Source organism: Capra hircus, chromosome 22 (genome assembly GCF_001704415.2).
Source record: "Capra hircus breed San Clemente chromosome 22, ASM170441v1, whole genome shotgun sequence".
Taxonomy (NCBI): domain Eukaryota; kingdom Metazoa; phylum Chordata; class Mammalia; order Artiodactyla; family Bovidae; genus Capra; species Capra hircus.
Window position 1 is genome coordinate 48,584,745 of NC_030829.1, and position 15,383 is coordinate 48,600,127.

A 15,383-nucleotide genomic window follows, 5' to 3' on the forward strand; every position below is an offset into this window, starting at 1 on the left:
TCCTGTCTGGCACGCTGTCCCTGGAGGGATCCTGGAACCTCACAAGGCTCACCTCTCTTCCCTTGTTGCAGGTCAAAGCTTCCAGCTCTGCCACACTTCCCCCTGCTAAGCACATTCTCTCTCGAGGCCACTGCAGCCTCACCCCCACCTTCCTTGGCCGTGGGTCCTACAGAAGAGGCCTGGTGTAAGGAGCTAAGGCTCAGCGGGACCGCTCAGGAAATGCAACTTTAATTGGCCCCAGCTCTTCTGTCTGTGTCTAGTAGTCCAGGGCACAGATTAGGGCCACACCACGCTTTATCCAGTGTCGCTGGGGCTGGTCAGTGGGGATCTCCACGGCAATGACGTAGTTTGTGGAGTGGCCGGTGGTCGATAGTGTTCCTGGAGCAGGCGAGAGGGGAGGAGGTTAAGTTGTCTGCCTCAGTTGGGGCAGGAACAGGGTATATAAAGGAAGGTGGTCCCTTGGTGACTGAGCTTGGGACAAGGAAGGGACCTGATCCAAGAGGAAGCCTGTCTGGCTCAGGCTCAGACCTGCCCTGGGTTACTACACCTGTTAAGGACTGGAATGGGACAGCTGACACCCCTGCTCATTCCCTGCTGGATGCAGCCCGGGCCCACCCATCCTGTCTGGGCCTGTCGGCTCCTGGGAACCTCCACTGGCAGGCTTGGGGCTCCCAGGATCCAACATGGGTCTGCTGAGGGAGTTGAGGGTGGTGAGCTCAGGGGCCACTCCCCACAGACTCAGCCCAGCCCCTGAACACCACCCTGCCCGCTGCTGGACCAGCTCCGTCTGGGCCTCAGGAGTGCTGACTGACCTCTGCCAGCCATCTCATTCAGCTAACCTGGGTCAGCCTAACCGGCCCAACCCTGGGCCCCGCCTATGGCCCTCTGTGTGGTGTCGGCTCCCCTGCCCTGGGACCGTACCAGCACGGGTCAGCGTCTTGTAGATGGGACACAGGTAGAAGTCCTGGTCTTGGACCTTGCGGTTGGGCGTGGGCAGGAGCCAGATAACGGCCATCTCTGTGTACAGCTCCTTAGGCCGAGACTCAGCCAGCTGGAAGGCTGAAGGGTCCCATCGGGCACCTTCCAGGAACAGTCCGTGGATGAAGCACCCCTCCTTGGGCCTGGTCTTGAGCTCTGACACTGACTGGCGCATTACCTGGTGTGGACACACAGATGCCTCTCACATAGAAACCGCAGAATCTGGGGTAGGATTTGGGTCCTGAGGGCTCTGCCTGCCCCAGCATCGGCTATTTTAGCTGGTAGCGTATAGCCTGCGCCCCAGCCCTAGGGATTTCCCTGGGGCTATAGTCTCACCTGGCTCTTCCTGACCCCTGACCCGGGCTCAGGAGTTCCCTGATCCTGCCAGCCAGCTGTGGCCTCAGTGCCCGTCCCACCTGGGCCACACCCCCCAGCCTGTCACCTGGCCTGACCCTGGCTGAGTCCAGACCTTGAAATCGAAGGAGATGGTGTCGATGGAGATGACAGACTTGCGGGCGTAGTTCTGCAGAGTGCCTGTCAGGAAAGCCTGGGGGAAGAAGAAGCCACTGATCCAGAAGACGGCTGGGATGCCCTCGGAGATCCAGGTCTGCAGGAAGTCCAGGCGCTGCAGCAGGTCCATGACCCACGAGGACAGTGGCTTAAGCGATGGGTAGGCCTTGGCCTTCCAGAGCTCGGGCACAGAGTTGTTGTACAGGCTGGCAGCCATCAGCTCCAGCTGTGAGGACATCACCACCAGCCCCTTAAGGGCTTTGAGCAGGTCTCTCAGCGACTGTGTGATCACTTGTAGCAGCCGGTTGTACCTACAGAGCCAGTGGCGAGAAGGAAGGCAGTGGTCTGGGACTGTGGCCATATCCGCACTCCCCAGTTCTAGGCCATAGAGAAACAATGACAGAACATAGGGGCTAAGAGCATAAAGCCAGGTTGGGTGGCCCGAGTACCAATCCCAGCCCTGGCTGTTGGTAAATATATGACCTTAGATCCCTTAACCTGCTGGGGCCTTGGTTTACTCATCTGTGAAATGGGAATAATATAGCTGAGTTAGAGGTTGAGTTTATAGCACTTCGCATGGTTCCTGGCCCATGGTAGCCTTTGCTATCATTTCTCTCCAGCCCAGGGGCCCGCTGACTCAGAGCTGGGGCTAGCGGGGGATTACCGAATGACCTCCTGTGCTAGCACCGTGTTCATTGACTCTTCATACAGCACAGGGTACTTGGTCATGACCTGCTGCAAGTTGACAGGCTCAGGCACCTTGATCAGAATGTTTTGGGCCACGTCCTCCACTATCTGTGGGGGCAGAGAGACACAAAGGGATCAGGGGTGGCCCCCATTAGCCCGTGTAGGAGTCTACAGGCACAGAGCTCCCTCATTCAGCGGAGTAGGCAGGATGGTGGACAGGAGACTGGTCCTGCATTGGGTGGGCCCCCCTTCCCTGCTGCCACTGACCTCCTCCCGGCTCTTGCCGCCTGCAGAGGAGGATTTGGGTTGTAGTTGGACGATGGTGCCAAGCAGGGTATAGGTCTCGTTCTGGGCGAAGGTGATATTGGCATTGTCATGCAGGCCAAAGATCTCTGGCATGTCGTTGAGTGGAAGGCTCTTGATGTAGGAGAGGTAGCCCTGTGGGGGGAGGAGGGCTGCGACTGAAGCCCCTCCCCTGCTCTACCCCCAGCTTGCAGGACGGCCCTCCAAGCAAGCACACCCTGTACTCGTCATCTCTGGTTGCAACCTTTACATATCCCCCTCTTACCCTCGGGACTCCATGGGCTCTGCTCCCTTCCAGCCCACTTCTCCCTGATACCTCACTCCCTGCTTCTTCATTCAGCGGCTCAACCCTGTCACAGCCCCTCCTTTGCAGGCCCTTTATGCTTCTGGCCCACACTCTGGGGTTCTCTACCTAGACCCTGGCTGCCCCGCACATATCTTAGCTGAAGCATCATGTCCTCAGGAGCCTTCCCTGACTGTGTGGTCTGGGCTGGTGACCTTCACTGCCTCGCCTGGCAGCCTCAGAGGAGCCACCCTCCTGCCTCGAAGAGTAATTACACGCAGGCAGGGGCTGAGAGGCAGAACTGGGCCTCTCCCCACAGAACCCAAGCTCCAGGGCTATCCTTGTGGGATGGATCAATCCATGAAAAAGAGTGACTGGCTGGTAGGGGCCACGTCTCCCGGCACCCCAGGACCCCCACCCAGCAGGCCGCCTCGAGCACAGCCCTGCTGTGTGCTCACGTTGAGGTCGTAGGTGGGCTGGATCTGGTGGTAAACGCCTGAGGCGCTGTAGCTATGATCCGGGAAGAGCACATCAGGGCTGTAGAAGTCCTCTAGGATGTTCATGACACAGCGGCGGTCCCAGTCATCAGTGACGCGGCCCCCGTAGTTGATCTCCCCTGCCGTGTACTTGAGGACCTGTGGGGTGGGTTTTGAGCTTTGGTGTTGGAGAAGACCCTTGAGAGTCCCTTGGACTGCAAGGAGATCCAACCAGTCCATCCTAAAGGAAATCAGTCCTGAATATTCATTGGAAGGACTGATGCTGAAGCTGAAGCTCCAATACTTCGGCCACCTGATGAGAAGAGCTGACTCATTAGAAAAGACCCTGATGCTGGGAAGGATTGAGGGCAGGAGAAGAAGGGGATGACAGAGGATAAGATGGTTGGTTGGCATCACTGACTCAATGGACATGAGTTTGAGCAACCTCTGGGAGATGGTGAAGGACAGGGAGGCCTGGCGTGCTGCGGTCCATGGCGTCACAGAGTCAGAGGTGACTGAGTGACTGAACAACAATGGGCTGGGTGGGTCAGGCCCCCAGGCGCCCAGCTCCCCGCCCCCAGCTGGAGCCCAGCCCACCTTGTAGGGGATGTGGTCATACTCGTCCAGGAACATCTTGAGCTGGCTGATGCAGATGCGGAGGTCCCCGTCTGTGAACTCGTAGGGGATGTTGAAGCCCAGGGGCCCAAACTTGCGCCGCTCCAGGGCATTCCCGTGGAAGAGACACAGAGACAGCAGCAGGCACTTGAACTCCATCGCCTGCCGGAGGTGGGGGAGGGGAGGAGGGGCATGAAGGGTGGGGTTGAAAAGGGAGTGGTGGGGGGCGGTCCTGTGCCAAGCGTGTCTCACCTTGTGACAGGAGTTGAGGAACTCATCGCTGAGGCTGCTGTAAGACTTGAGCAGGTTGGCCTTGACCCCGCGCGGTGGCTCAATGGTCATTTTGGAGCCGTTCTGTAGGATGGACACTGGGAACTTGTTGCTAGGCAGGCTGGTGAGCCACAGGCGGAAGTCCCGGTGCACCTGGAGGCCACGCTCCAATAAGCCCTGAGACCCATACGGCGGCCACCCCAGGACCAGGCTCTCCCCTACCCAGGATCCTGGGCCACCCTCGGCCTGACTCTATCCCTGGGACGGACCACTGGTTAGGAACATGGGCTTCGGCAAGTCCCAGGGTCACCTCTGTGCTGGGTGGCCTTGGGCAAGTCACTGGTGGCAGTAACTTGAGGGGCCGCTGGGAAGAATAATCCAGCTGATGCATGTTACACGTGTCACTTGCTGAGTGCCCACTGTGGGGTGAGCTCGTTGAGTGTTGCCCGTCCAGGATGAAGGTACTGGTGCCCCCTTGGTGTACCTTGTCAGGGTTGATATGCTCGATGAGGCGCTCCAGCACTGGCATCCAGCTCGGTGCCAGGTGGCAGTTCTGAAAGAAGACCCACTTGCCCCTCTCTATGGAGCTGCGCATCATGGCTTCCGCCCGAGGGCCCTGTGGGGGCAGGAGCGCTGAGTGATGCGGGACCCGCTGGCCCAGCCCACCGGCTCCCTCCTCCTCTACCACCCGCCTGCCCTGACCTGGCCCTGGCCCAGGGAGATGGCAGAGAGCTTCTTGGAGAACTTCATTTCTTCGGCAAATTTGTAGAGGTCAGCGGCGGGGTCGGTGCCCGGCGACAGCACGAAGATGAGGGGAGTGGTGGAGTTGGAGTCTTTGAACACCAGTGACAGGTTGGCTGTCTGCAGGGCAGAGAGATGCTGGGGTCGCCGAGAGCTTCTCCTCAGGGGCAGGCCACCAGGGCGAGAGAGGGGGCTCCTGGGGCCCCCAGAGTGGTCCCCAAGGGGCTTCCTGAGGGGACTTGGAACCTCTCAGAGCCTCATGTGGTGGCTAAGGATCCTGGCCTGACCAAGGCTGCCAAGGGGTCCATGCAGGTACAGCCAGGACCCTGGTCCCAGGGGGCGATTAGCCCAGGCGCTGGCTGACAGCACTTGCCTGGGGCTCAATGAAGCGCGGCTCCAGGTTGGCGGCCACGAAGTCCTGCATGGCGTTGGTCACCTTGTCCCCACGTAGGCAGCGGAGAACCAACAGCTTCTGGAACTGGTCCAGGTATTGGTCCCAGATGCCAGGCAACGGCTCCCTGCAACAGTGCCCACGTCCCCTGAGAGCTGACCTGTGGTAGGAGCCTGGCCACAGCTTCTCTGCTTGTGGCGGGGAGGCCGGACAGCAGGGAGAAGGCGGTGTCCAGGGGCGCGTGGCCGGGGGCACGGGAGAGATGTCGTCACAGCTGCGGGGCAGCCCTGGGCGGCCCCTCAGAGAAGGCCCAGGGCAAGCCTGTACCTGGGTCTCACTCCTTGGATGCACCCGCCCTGCTGTGCCCCAGGCCCCAGCTCACCGGTGGGGCTCATGGCTGTCAAAGATGGCCCGGAATTCCGGCAGGTGCTTCACAAAATCATGGGCAAAGGAGGAGAAGGCTGGCAGGTTGGAGAGCGCCTGGATGTCTCTCCAGGCCCGCTCTGTCAGCCAGTCCGGGGCAGGGTTCTCACTCGTGACCGAGACAGAGCCTCCGGACAGGAGGTAGCGCCACTCGTTCTGGTAAGAGACAGAGGCGGCAAGCGCCCGGGCCCTGAGCCATGGGTCCGGTGCCCCACCCAGCAGAGCATCCTCTGCCATCCTCAGCCAGAAAACTCGGGGTGGTAGTCCGACAGGTCTGGGTTAGTGTTTCCTCTTTCCCTTTCCCCTGGCTGTGTGATATGAGGCAAAAGATTTGAGCTCTCTGAGCCTCTGTTTCCTCACTTGGAAAGTAGGAAGAATCAGAACTCTGCTTCCCAGGGGTTTCACAAGGGTAGGTCGGAGGGCTGTTGTGAGCCCAGCACCTGGCACACAGCGAGGGCTCAAGCAGTGGAGGAGGTCACTCTCAATGCTTCCCAACACATCACGAAGTCCCTAGCACTCATGAGACCGTGAGCTGGGAGGCTCAGGACGGTCTCTGCTCACTAGTACTCTCAAGGTGCTGAGAGTTCCAGGACCTGTTGGGTCACAGTTAACCCGGGGCCTCCTGGCTGTTTCATGCAAATAACTGTTTCCAGAGGCCTCTGCCCACCTGCCCTTGCTGTACCCTCCTGCCTGATATGCCCTGTCCTTCTATCCTGTTCTCTCAGCTCGGCCACGGGACAACCCTTCAGGCCATCTGTCCTTGACCGGGCCGCAGCTGCCTCTCTGCCACGCACCTGGTTGATCTTGCCCTGGTTCATCATGATGCGGGCACACAGCAGGAAGGCGAACATCAGCTTGTGCTTCTCGAAGAGGCTGCGGCAGACATTGCTGTAGAGGTTGTAGGTCAGGTAGTGGTTGATGTTGGCAATGCGCTTCTTCAGGTTGTCTGCAGGGCAGAGGGGTGATGGCAGTGTGGGGACCGGGTTGAGGGGCAGAGAAGAAAGATCCCTGGGGCACAGCCCAGCCCCGCCAGTCTCCCCAGCAGCCAAAGGAGCAGTCTGGGCACACCTCCTTGGGGCATTTGCTCCGAGGAGGCTAGGAGTGGGGTATGTGTTCGTATGTAGGGTAAGTCTGAAGAGGGTGTGTGCCAGTGAACCTGGGTGTGCATCTACATGTGTGTGCCTGCTATGGAAATGCATCCAGGGGTGTCATCTCTGTGCCAGGGTGAAGCCTGGTTGTTTGGGTCAACATGTGCATCTGTGCCAGGGTTACCTGCCCTCTCTGAGTTGGCGATGCCCGAGAGGAAGATGTTGAGAAACCACTCGAGGGAGTACTGGTACATGGGGTCCACGCTGGCCAGGTCGGACACGCAGAAGAAGAGGATCTGGGTGCGGACGGCCACAGGAATGTACTCCATGCGCGTGAGGTCAATGTCCTTCTCCGTCTGTTCTGCAATCCTGACCTTGGCCTGGGGGTGCAGTAGGGGGCTGCTTGTCAGGCCCAGGTAGGCTGGCAAAGAGCAGCAGGCAGAAGAGGGTGGTGATGTGGGCAGGCCTGGGGCAGGCGGGGAGAGGCGGGCAGGGGCGGGCGGGTAGTTGTGGACCTGGATCTCGGCAGCCTTCATCTTGGAAGCCTCCAGCACCTTGATGAGCTCCATGTCATCCACGGGGTTGCCCTCGGAGGAGCTGAGGCGGTACAGGATCTGGTCTTCAATGTCCTTCAGCTCCTGGCGCATCTTGGCGTTACTGACAATTAGCTGGTTCTTGGCTTCCTCCAGGTCGGGCCGCTCCTCAGCCACGACCTGGCCCAGCAGCTGATCCTCTAGGCCGCTGCCAGGGGCAAGAGACATTATGTCTGTAGCACCTGGTGAGCCCTGGATGGCCAGCCTCAAGCCTGCTCGCCTGCCTACCTATGCTCCTGGGGCTCCAAAGAGCACAGCATCTCTGCTGGTGTCAGCCTGGGAGGTCTGACCTCAGCTTCCAGCTGCAGGGCTAAGGCAGAGCCTGGATCCAAAGTGATCAGTTCTCAGTGAGACCTCAGGTGGGAGCCTGGAGTCCCAGGAGGGGCCAGGCAGTTGAATGTGGGAGCTGCTGGGGTCTCTGAGAAACTCCCTCTCAGCAGGAGGAGGCTATGGGTGATAGGCAGGACCAGGCCTTAAGGGAGTTTTCACCCCCTGATCCGTGGAGAGGTTCACAGTGGCCACTGTCAGGGAAGCCTTAGCACTCTGTGTGAGTGGCTGGCAAAAGCTGCAGCGCCTGGGCGTAGGGCAGCAAGGGCAAGAAACAGGGCTTGGGTGCAGGGAGTCAGAGTATGGCCCCCTCGGGGCTCCAGGGCAGCGCTGGGGTGAGCACACAAGGGCCCAGCAAGGGCTGTAGGGAAAGGGCATCCGGATGAGGTGGGCTAGCGCTGCCCAGGGAGGCTGGGAGAGGGGCTCCAGACCGGGATCAGGATGAACTGGGGGAATGGGGGAAGCATTGGTTCTTAGGTGGGAACAGTGGAAGTAAGGGGCATTGGAGGAAGGGCTGGAATAACCTGAAATGCAGACAACTGGCAAGGAAGCTGGTGGGGTCTCCCAGGGGGAAAATCCCTGAGTCTCAGTCTAGGGGTGGGAGAGGGGCAGCCAGGCAGGCCCAGGCAGAGCTGATGCTCGAGGGGCTGGGGGCCAGAGGCTTACCTGGGTGACAGGGTGAAGTTGATGAGGGTGAGTTTGGTGGAGATCTCGGGTGTGTAGTGGGGGTTGGGCAGCTTGGTGGTAATGTACATCTTGAAGTCCTCGTGGTAGGGGATCACCGTGTCCCCCAGCTTCAGCACCGTGTTCCCCTGCTGCTTATAGGTCTGCAGCGGGTGGGACAGGTAAGCGCTGTGGCCTGGGGCCCTGCCAGTGAGGCAGGGGGAGGGGGCCACCCTCGCCTGTGTCTGGGCCACCCCCACACCCGCAGGCCCACCTGCTTCAGCAGCACAGGCTCCAGGGCGGGATCCAGCTCCTCGCCCACATTCTCCAGGAGGCAGGGCTTGCCAAAGCGGATGGCATTCTCCATGCTGCGCAGGAAGTCGCGGTCGCTCAGCTTGAACACATCCAGCCCATTGTCCTTCTCCTGGGGGCACGGAGTGGGGGGAGCGGGGAAGGGTCCGTGTGGGCTGAGAGCTGGCCTGAGGCTCAGCTACTGCCCATGCAGCTACTAAGACCTGCTGGATGGGGTGGTGGCGGGGTAGGCTCACCATGTTCTTGATCCATTTGTTGGCCTGGCCCTGAGGGTCAATGAAGTGGGTCCAGCGCTGAGAGAACTGGTTGATGACCCCATTCTCCACTGACAGGGTGTCGTTGGGGAGGCCAGCGATCTGTGGGGGACCAGGCTGGGTCTGGGGGAGGCTCACACAAGCAGGCTGTGTCCCCTTCCCCTTACTGCATCCTCTTGAGGGCGGAGGGCAGCGCACAAGGTCTCAGCCCTCAGGACCTGCCTCCCAGCTATGGGCTGACTCCCGACACCCTCCTTCGCTGGGCCTCTCGTTTCTTTGCCTGTTGAGTCCTAGCTGAGTCAGACCATCTTCACAAGCCATTGGAGCCCTTTGGCGCTCCCAGCCCGTGTCCACGCTCGGCCTGTGCCTACTGCCTCTTGGTACTCTCTCCCTGGGTCAACTCTACCTGTCCTCCGGGGTCTATAGCTCAGACACGCTCTCTTAACCCCGCGCCCTGGACATTGCTCTCTTACCCCGCCCAACTCTCACAAGCACAGTCAGCCAGCACCTGTGCCACTCAGCTTTCTCCTCTCCTGCCCACCAGCCTCTGACCGGCCCCAGGCAGCTTCAGGGAAGGCATCTCTAAGCAGACCCAGGAGAGAGGGTGGGAGGCAGGCGGGGGCCTCCTGGCCCAGCCCAGAGCACACTGCAGACCCAGACCAGCTGCTCCAGCCCCCCAGGGTGGGCACCTGCCAGGAGCGGATCTTCACAGGATTCCCCAGCGTCCCAATCAGCGTGGGCTCGGTGGTGTGTGGGACATGGTGCGCTACGAGCTGCTTGACCCAGCTGTCATATAGCACTGTGCGGTACTGGCCCTGGAGAGACACCAGACTCTGAGCCACCCTGCCGAGACAGCCGCGATGCCCTCCCACTTCCCCTGCCCCCAGCACTCGCAGCTGCGCAGAGGGGTCCGTGCAGAGCCAGAGGCCTGAGCCCTAGCCCCACTGTGGGGAACATCCTCGGCCTCCCCACCTCTCAGCCCCTTCCCAGGGAAACCGGGGGGAATGACAACAGTGCCCACCCGTCGGGGCAGCTGTGAGGACTGAGGGAGAGGTGCACAGCAAGCCCAGAAGCACGAGCTCAGCCTTCTGGCTAGAAATGCCAGCCCCAAACGCAGGATTTCTGTTTTGGGAGCTGTCATTTCCCCAATGCCCAGAACAGCACCTGGCTCAGACAGGACGTCTAAAAAAATGTTTGTTGAAAAAGTGTGTGAGAGAAGAGCCACCCTCAGGCCACCGCTTATGGAAGTGAGGCCTCACGGCAGGGCTGGGGAGGTCCTCACCGTGAAGGGGCCCAGGTAGGCCACAAAGCCGGCGGCCACCAGCACGTCCCCGAAGATGCTGTCAAGCATGTGCTCCAGGTTCTCCACTGTCTCCTGCCAGCGCACCCGCTCGTCTGACAGCCCGTTGATGAGCTGCAGAGACAGCCCGTGGGGTGGGCTCTGGGAGGCTGGCCCTGGATGTCCCTGCCTGGTGCAGTCCCCCTGACCAAGGTAGCCAGGGAGAGGGAAGGGACAGCCACCCCAGGACCACCCCCTCTACTGCTGAGGCCCCCCCAGCCCATGGGGGCAGGCTGTGCCCGCGGGCCCTCCCCAGAGAGGTGCGCACCTTGTCAGCACGGCCCAGCCGCTGCTCACACTGCTCACACTTCAGCTCCAGCTCCTCCTTCTTGGCGATGCACTCTCTGTACTTGGCCTGCATCGTGGCAATGCCGTCCTCCACCTCGTGCAGGCGCTGCTTTGCCTCCTCGAGGATCCTCTGTGTCACCTCCAGGTCATCCTGGGCCTCCCGCAAGGCTTGCTGCGAGCAGAGGAAACAGGGCCAGCTTTCCCGGTGCCCCCGGGGGAGCCCAGGCCCCCACCCCTAGCCCCAGGCCTACCCAGCGCTCACCCGCTTGGGCTCCACAGCCTTGGCCACAAAGTGGTACTTGTGCATGGCGCGCACCCACTGGCAGATGGAGGTGCAGGCCTTGGACACCTTGGCAATGGCGGCCGGCTGGAACTCCTCATTGTCGATGTACGGCTGGATGGCTTTGATCACCGCCTCCCCAATGTTGTCCTGGGGATGGAAACCACGGGCTTGGGGCCGCTTCCCAGGGAGGACAGAGAGGACTCTGGCGGGTGGGGGGACACCCTACTCTTGCCTCTATGCCCGGGCAGGCTAGGGAATAAACACGACCCAGAAAGGCTGGCTAGAAGAGGAACTTCTGTGTCCCAGGATTTCAAAGAATACAATCAGATTTTTCCTTCCTCAAGATCTGATAACACACAGTTCAGTTCAGTTGAGTCGCTCAGTCGTGTCCGACTCTTTGCGACCCCATGAATCGCAGCACAGCAGGCCTCCCCGTCCATCACCATCTCCCGGAGTTCACTCAGACTCACGTCCATCGAGTCAGTGATGCCATCCAGCCATCTCATCCTCTGTCATCCCCTTCTCCTCCTGCCCCCAATCCCTCCCAGCATCAGAGTCTTTTCCAATGAGTCAACTCTTCGCATGAGGTGGCCAAAGTACTGGAGTTTCAGCTTTAGCATCATTCCTTCCAAAGAAATCCCAGGGCTGATCTCCTTCAGAACGGACTGGTTGGATCTCCTTGCAGTCCAAGGGACTCTCAAGAGTCTTCTCCAACACCACAGTTCAAACGCATCAATTCTTCGGCGCTCAGCCTTCTTCACAGTCCAACTCTCACATCCATACATGACCACAGGAAAAACCATAGCCTTCACTAGACGGACCTTAGTCGGCAAAGTAATGTCTCTGCTTTTGAATATACTATCTAGGTTGGTCATAACTTTCCTTCCAAGGAGTAAGCGTCTTTTAATTTCATGGCTGCAGTCACCATCTGCAGTGATTCTGGTGCCCAAAAGAATAAAGTCTGACACTGTTTCCCCATCTATTTCCCATGAAGTGATGGGACCAGATGCCATATCTTCGTTTTCTGAATGTTGAGCTTTAAGCCAACTTTTTCACTCTCCTCTTTTACTTTCATCAAGAGGCTTTTTAGCTCCTCTTCACTTTCTGCCATAAGGGTGGTGTCATCTGCATATCTGAGGTGATTGATATTTCTCCCAGCAATCTTGATTCCAGCTTGTGCTTATTCCAGCCCAGCGTTTCTCATGACGTACTCTGCATATAAGTTAAATAAGCAGGGTGACAATATACAGCCTTGATGTACTCCTTTTCCTATTTGGAACCAGTCTGTTGTTCCATGTCCAGTTCAAACTGTTGCATCCTGACCTGCATACAGATTTCTCAAGAGGCAGGTTAGGTGGTCTGGTATTCCCATCTCTCTCAGAATTTTCCACAGTTTATTGTGATCCACACAGTCAAAGGCTTTGGCATAGTCAATAAAGCAGAAATAGATGTTTTTCTGGAACTCTCTTGCTTTTTCCATGATCCAGCAGATGTTGGCAATTTGATCTCTGGTTCCTCTGCCTTTTCTAAAACCAGCTTGAACATCAGGAAGTTCACGGTTCACGTATTGCTGAAGCCTGGCTTGGAGAATTTTGAGCATGACTTTACTAGCATGTGAGATGAGTGCAATTGTGCGGTAGTTTGAGCATTCTTTGGCATTGCCTTTCTTTGGGCTTGGAATGAAAACTGACCTTTTCCAGTCCTGTGGCCACTGCTGAGTTTTCCAAATGTGCTGGCATACTGAGTGCAGCACTTTCACAGCATCATCTTTCAGGATTTGAAACAGCTCAACTGGAATTCCATCATCTCCACTAGCTTTGTTTGTAGTGATGCTTTCTAAGGCCCACTTGACTTCACATTCCAAGATGTTTGGCTCTAGATGAGTGATCACATCATCATGATTATCTGGGTTGTGAAGATCTTTTTTGTACAGTTATTCCGTGTATTCTTGCCACCTCTTCTTAATATCTTCTGCTTCTGTTAGGTCCAGACCATTTCTGTCCTTTATCAAGCCCATTTTTGCATGAAATGTTCCCTTGGTATCTCTAATTTTCCTGAAGAGATCTCTAGTCTTTCCCATTCTGTTGTTTTCCTCTATTTCTTTGCATTGATTGCTGAAGAAGGCTTTCTTATCTCTTCTTGCTATTCTTTGGAACTCTGCATTCAGATGCTTATATGTTTCCTTACAGGCCCTGTTTAAAACCCATTTAGAGACAAGGGCTGCTTCCTGGCCCATGTGGAGATGAGTGAGTGGTTCTGAGGTCCAACCAGGCACGTGTTCAAGTGCAATAATCCCCACTCCCAGAGCACCTCACTCCTTCAGGGCTCTTGACCTGTGCTAGGAGAATCCAGGTCTGTAGTTTAGGATGAGCTCAGGAATCTGTACTGTTCATGAGCTCCTAGAGGTCAGAGCTTGGGACCAAGGGAGCCTGAGCACTGGCCGTGAGCCTCCTGATTTGGCTTAATTGGATGGATGGGGAGCTCCGTATGGAGTCCAGCTGTCACTGAGATGGGCCATTGTCTCTACCCTCCTTGGGATGTGCCCAGGGCTTCAGCACTGACACATGGTGGTGGTGGGTGGCCCATGTGGGCTGGAGAGAAACCTCCAAGAGGGCTGTAGGCTCCAGGTGGACCTCACCACAAGCATTCCCGTGAGAGCACATGCCCATGGACACTGAGAGCCCCAGATAGACAGGAAGAGAGAGAAATGCAGACAGACAGGTGTTAAATCTCAGGTGCTGAGACCGAGGGAGAGGCGATAGTTGAGCAGCCAGGGAAGGTCTTGGCCAGGGCCACGGGGGTTGTAGGGAGAAAAGGACAGGAGAGAGACTCTCCGGGTGGCAGAGCCTTGGAGTAACTGTGGGTGATTAAGGTATCGTGGGCACTGGGGCCTTCCCAGGTCCTGATTCATCAATATCGATCTGCTACTGGGTCTGTTGCTCCCTGCTCCTTAGCTGGAGAGCTCCTCTGGGCCAGGGTCTGGTCCCCTCGGCTCTGTGACCACAGGGCTATGTGTGTTGCAGGCAGAGGGAGATGGGATGGAGGCCCCAGCTCTGTGGGGGAGGGGACAGTTCCTCCCCCCCCGCCTCTCTGCCCAGCTGGCCAGGTGCTAGGCATGCGCACCTTGTCATACTTGAAGAGGCTCTCCAGGAAGCGGCCGGGGTCCTGCAGCAGCCCCTTGCCTGGCTCCCAGTAGTCATCCACCTTGGAGCCAGGCTTCTCTCCTGGGACCTTCTTGGGCTTGATGCCCTTCATGATGCACACAGCTTCAATGACCAGCTTCACGCCTGGCGGTGGCCGCTGCATGGCACGCACCTGGGGGCCAGGCCAAGAGTCAGGAAGGGGCAGGTCCCTCATAGTGGGCACCCCCAGGCAGGGACAGCTGCCAGACAGGGTGGGTCCCACAAACTGAGTCATTACGGCTACGGACCACTGGTATGCCCGGCAACCCCCAGAGGTCTGTCTTAGCCTGTGGTGACTACTGCTCCCCCATGTACCCAGGCCTGGCCAAAAGGCCTTACACAGTCATTTCTCAGGGCCCAGAGCCTTCCTCAGGTGCCTGCCTGGGTCCTCAGGGCTGATACAAGGAGGTGAGGGCAGGCAGCTGGGTTCAAGCTCTAGTTCTGCCCTCTCCTCTCGATAGATGATGCTCACGAGATGTTAGAGGGAGAGCCTATGGGCCAGAACCCACGGAGGCATCAGGAAAGATGCCCAGAAGGGGCCAAGCCACCCACCTCAGTCACATCATTCTTGTTGAGGTTGCGCAAGCTGGCCAGGGCTGCGTCCAGGGCTGGCAGAGCCTCATCCAGGTCCTTCTGGGCATCATCAGCGATAGCTTGTGCCTTCCTGGCCTTCTCATTGGCCTTGATCTCCTCTGCTTGCACTGAATTCCGGGTCTCCTCAGCAATGGTTGTGTCCACCTAGGGACCAGAGGCAGCGAGGCCCCACGGGTGGCCAGTGTCAGGGACCGGTGTGCCCTCCTCCCTTTCTCCTCTCAGTGTCTCAGTCTCCCCAAATGGAAGGGAATGAGGGTTGAGATGCCCCATTCTCCAAGGACCCTCCTGGCTGTGACAGCCTGTGGAGATCTGGGAGTGCTGGCATCCCCTTCCGATCCTGAGTGCTCATCGTGGGCCTGGCATGGGGCTCTGGGCTTTATGTGCTTGAGCATAACTGCCCCAGGGGCAGGACCCCCTAAACCCACAGGGCACCTCCATACAAGACAGAGAAAGACGCTCCCCTCCCACAAGCCATTTTCTTTCCATCTCCTGGAAAACTTTCCAGTGCCACTGCCTTTGCAGAGCCGGACATGATTGTTTCTTCCAGAAAGCTGCCATCATGAATATGCAGATCTGCGGAGGCTACTGTGAGGTGTGTGTGTGTGCGTGTGTGTGTTAGTTACTCAGTTGTGTTCAACTCTTAGCGACCCCCATGGACTATAGCCTCCCAGGGTCCTCTGGGAGTCCATGGAATTCTTCAGGTAAGAATCCTGGAGTGGCTTGCCATTCCCTTCTCCAAGGGATCTTCCTTGGAACCAGGGTCCTCAGAACCAGGGTCTCCCA

The 15,383-nt window shown here is 58.2% G+C and overlaps 1 protein-coding gene across 1 annotated transcript in view; it reads right to left on the reverse strand.

The window, feature by feature from the left end:
• DNAH1 (dynein axonemal heavy chain 1) overlaps positions 213–15,383 on the reverse strand; it is a 77,153-nt gene continuing 61,982 nt past the window's right edge. The window contains exons 54-77 of the mRNA XM_018038291.1: positions 14,559–14,744; positions 13,948–14,139; positions 10,804–10,971; positions 10,522–10,713; positions 10,197–10,328; positions 9,604–9,729; positions 8,897–9,016; positions 8,623–8,772; positions 8,352–8,512; positions 7,281–7,506; positions 6,950–7,145; positions 6,472–6,623; positions 5,637–5,833; positions 5,237–5,381; positions 4,825–4,983; positions 4,607–4,738; positions 4,105–4,275; positions 3,835–4,014; positions 3,220–3,396; positions 2,443–2,613; positions 2,153–2,283; positions 1,448–1,799; positions 922–1,156; positions 213–378 (exon numbers count right to left, since the gene is read on the reverse strand). Of these exons, the coding sequence (XP_017893780.1) occupies positions 257–378; positions 922–1,156; positions 1,448–1,799; positions 2,153–2,283; positions 2,443–2,613; positions 3,220–3,396; positions 3,835–4,014; positions 4,105–4,275; positions 4,607–4,738; positions 4,825–4,983; positions 5,237–5,381; positions 5,637–5,833; positions 6,472–6,623; positions 6,950–7,145; positions 7,281–7,506; positions 8,352–8,512; positions 8,623–8,772; positions 8,897–9,016; positions 9,604–9,729; positions 10,197–10,328; positions 10,522–10,713; positions 10,804–10,971; positions 13,948–14,139; positions 14,559–14,744 (4,173 nt within the window). The 3' untranslated portion in view covers positions 213–256. The remainder of the gene's footprint in view (positions 379–921; positions 1,157–1,447; positions 1,800–2,152; positions 2,284–2,442; positions 2,614–3,219; positions 3,397–3,834; positions 4,015–4,104; positions 4,276–4,606; positions 4,739–4,824; positions 4,984–5,236; positions 5,382–5,636; positions 5,834–6,471; positions 6,624–6,949; positions 7,146–7,280; positions 7,507–8,351; positions 8,513–8,622; positions 8,773–8,896; positions 9,017–9,603; positions 9,730–10,196; positions 10,329–10,521; positions 10,714–10,803; positions 10,972–13,947; positions 14,140–14,558; positions 14,745–15,383) is intronic.